Source organism: Fopius arisanus, unplaced genomic scaffold, assembly GCF_000806365.1.
Source record: "Fopius arisanus strain USDA-PBARC FA_bdor unplaced genomic scaffold, ASM80636v1 scaffold00262, whole genome shotgun sequence".
NCBI lineage: Eukaryota > Metazoa > Arthropoda > Insecta > Hymenoptera > Braconidae > Fopius > Fopius arisanus.
The window spans coordinates 13880-24767 of record NW_011888001.1 but is presented as its reverse complement, the minus strand read 5'-3'; the positions used below and the strand labels follow the sequence as shown (position 1 = coordinate 24767).

Genomic DNA, 10888 nt, shown 5'->3' with positions numbered 1-10888 from the left:
CTCAATTCAATGATTACCATACCATCATCGAATATGAGACTGCTATGAAAATTAGGTTTTGCTATTAAAGCCTTCGCATTATATCGCCCAGCCCATTTGGTGACTAGTTTCACATTTTTTCGTTTGCGCACATTCTCCATTGTTTTCCCAAAGACAGCATTGTTCATTAATTTGAAGAAATTTTTCTGGAAGTCATTGATAGCACGCGTCCGTAACTCTGTATTCAAATCAATATAAGGTTTCAACCAAGGTTGTTCCTCAAATTTCAAAGTTCTATGGATTTTCTTCAGCCTCATACCTAGGTTTAAATACTGCTACAAATTACGATAATGAACCACATACTTTTCTTTCGGAAGTAAAGTAGTCATTAGTTTTGGATGATTGCTGCTGGATGGTAAATAATGCTCAGGGTACAGTGGGAGATCCTTATGTAGATGATGGAGCTCCTTTGGATATTCTCAATCAACTTCGAAGATATATCCAATCGTAGAATCTGCAGGTATGGTATGTATGTCCATTCGAATGCTGCATAGGGTAAAGGCATGCTCATTGCAGCACCATATAAATTATTCAATTGAGAGTAAAACTTCTCTTTTTCAGGCAACTGATCTTCATCCAGGTTCATCCAATTATTGATGTACTCATATGGAAAAACTCTTTTACGTATCAATAGTCTGAATTTTTCTTCATTAAGGTTGCCAAATTTTTTTGTTGTTTGTTTCCTGTCATCACTAAAATATGATGATAATTTCTCCAGACTGCTCGCCATAAACCTGAATGAGTCGATGAATCTTAATTTTATATTGATTCCATCAAATTCTTTGGTGAAAGCAATATAACGCTCCTTATTAATTGGCAAGAGAATTATTGAACCCTCGAAGAGTGTTGCTAATTTTTCAATAATAAAATGAGCATCATAACCCGATAAGTTATGAAAAACAACCGGTATAATATGAGATTGCTGATAATTTAAATTGCAGCCTACGTGAACAGCGCCTCCATATTTGCCTGTAAAATGACTATGCTCCCGATGTTTAATATCGACTGCATTGAACGGTTTCTCGCAAATATGGAAGTTTCAGCTGATGTGAAGTCAAGTATCTGCTCGAGGGTGAGAGGTTCCATTGGAACAATATCGTTAATGCGTTACTCCACCATTTGAGCTAAATCTTTCAATCGTGTAACCAACCATTCTACACATTGCGGACTTCTATTCATTTCAAATTTTGAAAGAGTATCATCGAATTCGCAGTGTATATAGTGAGCGATACTGTGCGGTATATGATTCCTGAGATTGGAATCGGATGGTTCTAATATAGATTTTAGATCAGCATATACTGCAAATGGTACAGATTCTTTAAATCGATGGTTTGCGAATTTCAACGTATTATTCCTTTTATTCGGTAATATCATTCTTACAACATTCAAAATTATGCAATCGGTAAGATGGTTATTGAATGATTTTTACGATGTGAAATGATTCAGACATCGATCACACAAGTGGGGTTGATGCTTTGATATCTGCGTACCCTCCAGTCGAGATAAATTCCGTATGCATGCGAAATGGTAAATTGGTTTTAAAAAATTATCATTATGTTCAAAATCATCCTCGTTAGCATCCTCACTATTGCTATCAGCATTATGATTAAGGTAGTTCGAAGAATGATCGCTTTCCACCAAGAGAAGGTGAATCGTAGCTCTATCAGACTTCAGTTTACTCAAAAGAACTGGAACTATGTATTTTTTCTGATCTAATCCATAAACATTGATGGAATGATTGTTCATTTGCTCGAATTTGGATATATGCTTGAGACTCATAGGGAATTCAATACCATCATACTTCAAAAGCGCACTGAAGTGAGGATACGAACTAATCAGATCTCTATGATAGTCAGTAGGATGGAGCGCTGCTGTTACACACCATAAAAAGCAAAATTCATCGGAATTTTTTATATTGACTACAGCCTTTTTCTTTTGTATTTTCGGTGGGAGATCAATATAAGTAGACAAACCTCACCGCAACGGTTCATATCTATTAATGTTGAGTGTAAGGTTAATTATCTCAATCATTGTCCATCCTGAATCGCGTTACTGGAACTCCTCACCTTTGGTTAATAATTTGTTAATAATATCACCTTCGAACCATTCTTTAATATCATGAGATGGTGGAATGGTAGTATTTCGAGTGTTGAAATATTTAGTTTCATGCAGTGTTTGCTCATGCTTCCAATTCTCATACTCGCAAGCTAAGATAAAATTAACTTTTAAATTTCCCTCTTTCAGTAACGCATTCTTTATACGAGTAAAAATTAGAAATTTCGCATCGTTGAGGAGTCATTTTAAATCTGTATGTATGAGGTTAATGACAACTCCAGTTCTGATTCTACCTTCATATGCTGACAATGGTTCTTGCCAATGCACCCTATGACTTCTTACATTCCGCTGTTTGGGAGAATTGATTGTACCACCATCTTTTGCCTGCATTTGAACCTTTTAATCAGAGAATATAAACTCGCGATCGCTGTTTGTATTCTCAATTTATGAGCCATAGAATACTTGGACTTAACTCTCACGCTTTTATTCAATCTCCTCAACTAGTTTCCACCAATTTTCAACCATTCCTCTTGCTCTTCCCACGGTTGTTTTTCACACAGTTTATAAGCTGCTTTCATGGTTTCGATTAGTTTCAAATCAGGTGATGAATCCATTTTCATAAACAGAGTTTTACTCAAAACGATCTTTTAGCACTCAGAAACTTTTTTTTAAGACTGATGGAAATTACGGGAGTGTCTCATTCATATAAGAAAGCAGGACAATGCTATGCATATCTTCTTAGAACAATATTTTTCTTGACTCCGCAAAAAAATGAACCTTGAACTGAAACTAGTCATAATACTTGCGACTAAGTTTTCCAGGAATGCTCGCTTTGCTCATGTTACACAATAGATATCAACAAAGGACATGCAGCAGTTCTAGGAAAGGCAAACCCTGCTGAGTTGGTGGAATTACTTCGAAATTGTGTTGGTGATGATGATGCATTATAATTATCCTATAAAGAGAGTTACCGAGTGTCAATCTTCACATAAACTTGTAATCTCAGTAAGAGTCGAACGATCGAAATGGACTTCAGCAAACTCAACGCAATTAGCTCTGTGCCGGGGTATTTACCAACAAAGAAAATGGCTGACCTGGATGTGAATAAGGAGTACCCAATTTCTCAATTGAAATGGGTCAACACCAAATTTGGAAAGAGCATTGTTGCTGAGTTCCAGAAGGAATTCCAAATATTCTTACCATTGCGCATCGTCAAATACTGTTCGGAGAATCAAGAGTGGTTCGAAAATTTGCAGCAAACGGTGGGAGAACAAATCATTCACTTGTACTATTTAGGAGGAGCATCACATCAGTGCGAGTTCATATCGAAATCATCCTGAATTTGCTGAGACTCCTCCAATCGATGATATCAATACGGCTTATAATAAATGTTATGATATCCTCCAAACTTCCATGTAAATTGATTGAATATTCAATCCACGACTTTGCACAGAACATGCTTATTATCTATTCATCCATTCCCCAGAGCACTCTAGTATTTAAGTTTCTGAACTTTTATTGATGGTAGCTATTACCTCAACTCTGTTTGTTTAATTTTATATTTCATCATTAGCTAGTTGTTTCTTGTTAGAATTTAATGTATCAATGATCATTGTAATATAATTTTTTCATTCAATTTCATTTTATAAAATTATGAAATTACCTATGATGATTGGATTCTAATAAATGACTTTACTATATATATCATTGAAATAAGTCAGAAGACTATTTCTGATGGAACCACGATCCCTCCTTCTCGAGACATGTCGAAATTTACGTAATTGGTTGTAGGCATTTTAATGAAGAAGAATACATAATTGTTCGATTTCATTTTTATTCATCATTGATTTATATTTATTTTTCTTTTTTTAAGAAATTATCTAGCTTACAATTTACAATAATTAATAAAAATATATAGATTCTAATAGTTCCAATAACTATAATGATTATAATTCAAAAATGCTTATTTTTTATCAACATTGGTGATCCACCTTCGATATTCATGATGATGGGAACCTCCAACAGATAGAGATAACAATTAGAAATATTGCGACTTTTATTCCTTGTTTTAATTTCTTTGTTTTAATTTTACTTACGATTTTCACTCATCCTCTGAGTCGGAGATTGTGATAATCTCGATTTCGGCGGTGGTTGAATCCGCCTCCATTGGTGTCGAGGGATCTGTAAAAAAAAATAAAAAGGTGTTAAAGGAGTTAGATATTGGTTTAAGAATTATATTTGTGAGCACAATCGTTGAAATTAACTATACCCACCACTATTTAATGGTGTTACACCATTATCGGGGGAGGGGTCGGGGGAAGCGGGACCTAAGTGCAGCACCTCTTCGGACGGATTTTGTGCCTCAACGATGAGGCACGGTATCCCGCATGGGTGGGTAAAAGTTCCCATACGGGCAGACGGTAAATCGGGTCTGCACCCGCCCGAAAGTTACCATCGCCTCGGCCTCCGGTTCGTAAAAACTTAATATTTGCGCGGTTGTCCTCGGCGTCACTCACCATACCTTCCCACTCCCTCGATGCGATGATTGAAGGTACGCTGATCGTCCAGATTCCTTGAGTCTGTGGAATAAAAATTTGCGTTAATTACTGCATTGTATGGAGTCAAAATTTAATAAATTCAGGCTTCTTACCGCCATTTGGAGAGAGTTCTTTCTGATGAGAGATGAACGAATGGATTTGAATTAGAACTGAGTGATGAAGTCTAAGATGCTCACCATTTTATATTGTCTTCTTGATGCTTCATCTTTTTCGTTATCCATTGTTCACCTCACGTTTGCAAACTTCATCAACCTAACAGTTGAAAACGCGAAATGCGAAGACAAAAGGTGGCACATATGCATGATGAAAACTATCTGGAGCACGCTCCCATTGTTTTCTACCTTCAAGAAGTGCATTTTAATATGCTAAGAATACATGTCTTAGAGATGCCTCTTATTTATTTTATCATTTAATTACGTACCGTCGAATAAGCATTTCGTGAATCAAGGCGAGAATGGTCAAGCGTTGATCTGCTGACGGAAACTGTCTGGAGCACGTTCCCATTATTTTTTTTGCACCTCTAAGATGTGCAAATTATATATCCCCAGGAAATATGTCCGAGAAATGCTCGTTGTCACGTACCGTCGAATGAGCATTTCTAGAATTATGGCGGGAATGGTCAACCGAAGATGACGTAAAATTCTTGGATATTACCAATTCCTTAATCGCGAATCGCCATGTTGATAATATCAGGTATGTCTCCATTGCCTCTTTACCCTAAGGAGCACTATACCTCAAATATACGCTGTGACTCTACTGTGTGAATCATCGAGTAATTTGGATGCCGGTCCATAATATCGGATGGACCACCATTACTCCATGATCCTTGGGGTTCACTAAACCCCCAAATTTTAATGTGGGGCTCGAGGGATGCATGGTTCTCGAGATACCGCTCAAGGTGGGCCATGCGTCATCCGCTATTCGCGGTAACTCGGCGCGCGAGTACCCTCCACACACCTGCCGGTTCTGGAATGACTTGCAGTTTATCCAGAACCGGCACAGCCTATTTACTAAAACCACAACCATATTCAATAGGAAAATTATTAATACAGAGTTGAGAGAGAGAAATACAAAATTAAGCGTGACGTACGCAGAGACCCAGAAATTTTAATTACTCAAAACCCTAATAATCTCAAATTTGGCCAAAAGGCACGAGAATAATCTCAGGCGAATATTTGCAATTCAAAATTAATTTTTATTCCGAACCGGGATGGCGATAAACGCATAATTCAATGAATGGAGCAAAGCTCGAGAAAATAACCCCAATATTAATAATTCCCAAACCCCCATAAATAAATTTTAAGAGATTGCTTGGGTTGGGTGAGTCGTAAGTAAATAAAATCGGTGAGGAACATCAGGAAGCCACACATCTTCACAGGTGAGGACTGATTAAGGGGGATTAAATACTGAGGTACACAATGATTATGGATGCGTAACCATTGAAGCTTTTCATGCAGAAAGCATATCTCGAGAATCCTGTAAAAATTCGGGTTTTATTATACCACCATAAGAATACAGTTAGGGGTGCGAGCTAAAGGGAGAAATGAAGAGAGTTTTCAAATGAGCGTTGTGAATAGGTTAATGTAGAGTGAAATGCTGTTTTGTGTTTGATTTACGATTACCAGTGAGGTTGGCATGTCGTGCAATGGTTGAAGCTGTGGTTCCGTGGATAGAAGATGGCCAAAGGTTGTTAGCTCAGGAGACGCTCGGCTGAGCCAGGCGGAGCGTGCAGAAAGTGATGTCGATGGCGCAACGACCGGTAGCTGGAGGCTGCTTTTTATTGCAGGATTATCAGTGATACCAGTCCGAGCACTTTGAATTGACGGTAGTCGTCGCTTGGAGTAAGGGATTGATAAGGTGGTTGGTGTGAATCAGCCTTCCCGGAGGAATTACTGACCGTGTAGACACTGTGGACCACTTGACTTGTTGGACAAGATGTGAGGTTTCGATCTTCCTGTAGGGGTTTATGGCCGTGCAAACACCGTACATTATCGGCACGGCTGGTCCACGATAGAACGATGCCAGTCGAACTATTTGTCGATAGTCTTGTAGAGCAGAGCTTGTGACGAGGCAGAATTTTGAGCCCCCCCCACCGAATTAATATATGTTATTTTTGATAGGTTAAGTTAGGTTTAAGTAATCTTTTTCGCCACCGTTGGGTAACCCATCCCCAGATACTCCTTACCCCCGTCCCCATTTCCCCGCGCCATCACACACTAGGCATCAAGGAAGAGGATCCCACATGACCCCGGAAGAAAGAGAAATCCGCCGTACGGGCCCCCCAGATGAGCAGAAGGACACCCGATGGCCCCCCCAAAACCAGGGAGGAACAAGTGAAAATGATAGGCGGCTATCACTCGTGCCACAGCTGCCCTACGAGTCACTGCCCCGTAAAGTAAAAGAGTTACACCGAAGAGACCCTGTGAAAAGACCCTGACAAATTGTGAAAAAACAAAGTGTGAGGAAAGGAATTAGTATGTAAAAGGAATTATTGGAGGAACTATTTTGAGAAATACTGTGAGAGGAACTATTGGAAAGAATGTGAGGAGGAGAACTATTGCCAGGAGAGGAACTATTCTCGTGTGTGAAAGGAACTATTGGAAAGATTGTGAGGAGGAGAACTATTGTGAAGAGGATACACGGAGAGAGCAGAGAGAGAGAGAAGGAAGGAAGGAGGCAAAAGCCCGGAGGAAAACCGAGAGAATTCTGAGGACACCATTCCCCGTGAGTGCCCCATTTTTTATTCCCTGCCCCAACGAATTTCCCTGCCCCGTGTCAATTTCCCCCCAACGGTGAGCCTCCAGTAAATTTATTTTAGTTGTAGATTAAGCCCCCTATTAATTATTACCTTTTCAGTCGGCCCCCCTCACTTCTCCCCCATTTTCCAGAGTTAGAGCCACCCCTTCTTTTTATTATATTATTTCGCGTAGCCGCAAGTGAGTTGGCCTTACCCCCCACCCTCGAGTTATATTAGTTAAAAGACCCGGATTATTTTGATGTAATAGTTTGTAAGAAGAGTAGAATACAGGTAGTCAATTTATAAATCCCTCCGAGTAATTATTGAGAATCCCCCTCCCTCTTATTATTTCAGGTCCTCCCATAAATTATAATAAATTTCCCTTTCATTTTTTAGATTATCGTAAATTCCCCAATATCGTGCCTTCGCCGGGAATTATTATATTTTAATTCCCCGGCCAAGGTCACAAGCTATTGGACAGACTCAAGGCTCGTGGATTCCTTAAAGATTCACCTTGTTCATTCGTATACAGGGGTGATGACTAACTGATCTGTACAACTTAGTACAGGCGAGACTACGCCTGCATACTGTAGAGTCGTACAGCAATATTGATGATGAAAACGCACAAGAAGTCCTAGATAAATTGATCGGATAATCGATATAGCATTAATTATATCCCCCTTTTCCGAAGCTTAGGATTGGAGCGAGGCAATTTTAGTCACCCAAAATGATGACCACTGATCTTAATTTTTAATTATCTAACGTAGATGAGGAGCCATCGGTGAATTTTCAATACTTGGAAATTATATTCATTTTTCTTGATCTATATCGTTATGGTGGGCTTTTTAACGGTGGCGCATATTCTATGGGGGTCGCCTAAAAGCACCTGGATTGGCTTAAAGATGTCGCTATTACTGAAAGAAAGTCGCGTACAGTTCGCTTGCTCCAAAATTTCCGAGCTGGGTGACTTTCTCTCCGCTGACCTCCAAATTGTTGGCCGTATCTACCCTTGATGGGGATTAATATTTCAATTTCCTTTAGTCGAGACACATGTACTGCACGGAAGTCATCAACATTATTTATTACAACGTTTTTAACTGTCGTTGTTTCCCTTGCTTTCGGAATGCCCTAAGCTAATCCATCTGGGGTTTATTATGCAGCCATACAGTGTGGAAGAATCCCTGATTAACTGTGGTCTCCGCTACATATATATTATGGATGTCTCCCCATAAGCTATTCATATAATTAAGAATACCTCTTTATTAACAAGCCATTTCTGATTATAATTTCACGTACTATCTAAGATAACCATTCTGCACTTAGCTGAAGGATTTATATATTTTCATCTGTGATTAGTAAACATTCATTTTATTATCGCGTCTTATGAAATATCGTCGTTATCAATCTCTCAATCACAGCATAATTTTCAGGATGATCCGGCAAGCTGGTTAATGAAATGGAACCTTGAAATGTCCGAGTTGAAGAGCGGCCAAACTCCCCTCGGAACTTCATATATTCAACGGATCCGAATGATTTAAGAAAGGAAAATATTTTACTCTGCATAATTATGATGGCGAATATTCAGTGAGCTAACGTGGCGAATAAATATATATTTTTTCGTAGACTTGAGCAATATATTCACATGTAAATACATTAAAAATGAAATAAATGCAAGTTTCTCTTATACTTAAAGATTTTTATAACTCATGGTCACCTCGCCCAATAGAGCATGCGAGGTGACCATGATGCGAATGAACCCAAAAGAAATGAAAAACTGCTCCCTATTGGTGCATTCATTTTGGTGCAAAAAGTAGGATAATTAGTGTAATTGGTGCAAAAAAACTGAGAACATATGTACTAACCTGGACTGAGGAAATCAACGGATGAATCTTCACTCTGACAACGACTAGCGACGCTAACGACCACCGCAAGTCAAAGCTTAGGTAAGCAAATAAGTCATTAGTAAAGTAAGAGTAAAAGTCAGTGTGATGTTACCCTCCGAGTTGAGGACTGATTCCCTTCCGGCGAATTCGGGGAGCCCAGAAAACTGAAAGCAAAGCGATGTTGAATTGTTGAGAGAAGCTTTCCACTGCGAGCACACTGTTAATTACGCAGTGGCAGAAATATATTTATTCATATTTTGAGCAGATATTGTGCGAACAATCCATGTGATTAAGCAGAAGTCTCTGAATGAATAACTAAGTGAGATATTATAAGTCATGTAAGGAAATCTGAGGAATTTCCTTTGAACGTCGAGATCATCAAGAAAATTAGAAAAAAAAAATCGTGAGTATGCAGAAAAGACCCAGTAGAGTCCAGAATTGAAATTTGGAGTCGCCAAAAATTTGAGAAATTAAATGCATTTTTGATGCCAAAATTAGCGAGAATTTCGATTGCGTTATGCCTAAAATTATTGAGAATTTGTATTGCGTTTGAATGCTTAAAATTATGGAGAGTTTGTATTGCGTATTTCGCCTTATTTTTTTTGGAGAATTTAATTGCGTGTTCACGCGGAAATATCGTATTAAGAGGATTAAGGTTTAGGGAAGAGTTATTGTGAATGATCGCCAAAAGACTGAATTCAAGTTTTGAGGAATAAAAATTAATTAAGTAGATTATTTAACCGCGTATTAAGCCAAATATATCGAGCTGAACGGTTAGGTTTAGGATAACACTCTTAGGTAAATGTATAGGATAGGTGTAGGAATAATTGCAATATTATCGCTCAATTATAGGATTTACGGGACAGAACAGGTTAGGGTTAGGGTTTCGGTGACAGGTCAGGAGGGAATCAATGCAACCATGAGGAACTTCTGAGTAGTCAGGTTGCTTAGGGTTCGGAAAAACTAAAATTAAATAATTAGCGAAAAAGTGATTATGGGTGAGGCGAATTATGATTTATTTAAGTGTTCGTTCTGATCCCGGGATCTCGTGAGACAACCATCCTAAATACGCGCCCTTAATTAAAAAGGATTTGTTTGAGGAGAAAAGCCGTCCATCATCTCGAGGTGATTAAATTGCAGTGTTGCCTATTTTATATTTCGCGCGATTGGGAATTTGATAAGGTTTTAGTTGCAAGACGGGGCGCTGACCGCGTTCCCGCCCGCCATATTGCGAAAACGCCAATTTCGTTGTTGACATCGAGAGATACGGGTGCGTGCAACAAATTATCGTTTTCCGGTGTTAATTGCGAGTTTGGAGGATTTCTTTTTTTGTGTTGAGGAGTAGTGCCGAGTGTGAAGAGCATTTTGAGGCCAGGGAGGAGACAAATAGTTAAAGTTTTGCTGAGGTACAGCCTGGAGACACGGAGGAAGATTTGGGGTGAGCATTGCCATGCTTCTCATTTATCTTTACGGATTTCGCGTTATGAGTGTGTGTTAGGGTTATCCTCGCGCCTTCTAATTAATAATTAATTAATGCTCAATACGGGAGAGCAGAATTCGTGCCTGTAGAGCCATTTTTAGGGAAAATATCCGTGGAAAACCATCGCGCCTCGTGC

At 38.9% G+C, this 10888-nt stretch overlaps 1 protein-coding gene across 1 annotated transcript in view; it reads left to right on the top strand.

The window, feature by feature from the left end:
* The window catches only part of LOC105272747 (uncharacterized), a 44533-nt gene extending 35458 nt beyond the window's left edge, over window positions 1-9075 (top strand). The window contains exon 3 of the mRNA XM_011314973.1: window positions 8820-9075. Coding sequence (XP_011313275.1) covers window positions 8820-8927 — 108 coding nt within the window. The 3' untranslated portion in view covers window positions 8928-9075. The remainder of the gene's footprint in view (window positions 1-8819) is intronic.
* Window positions 9076-10888: the final 1813 nt, after the last annotated feature.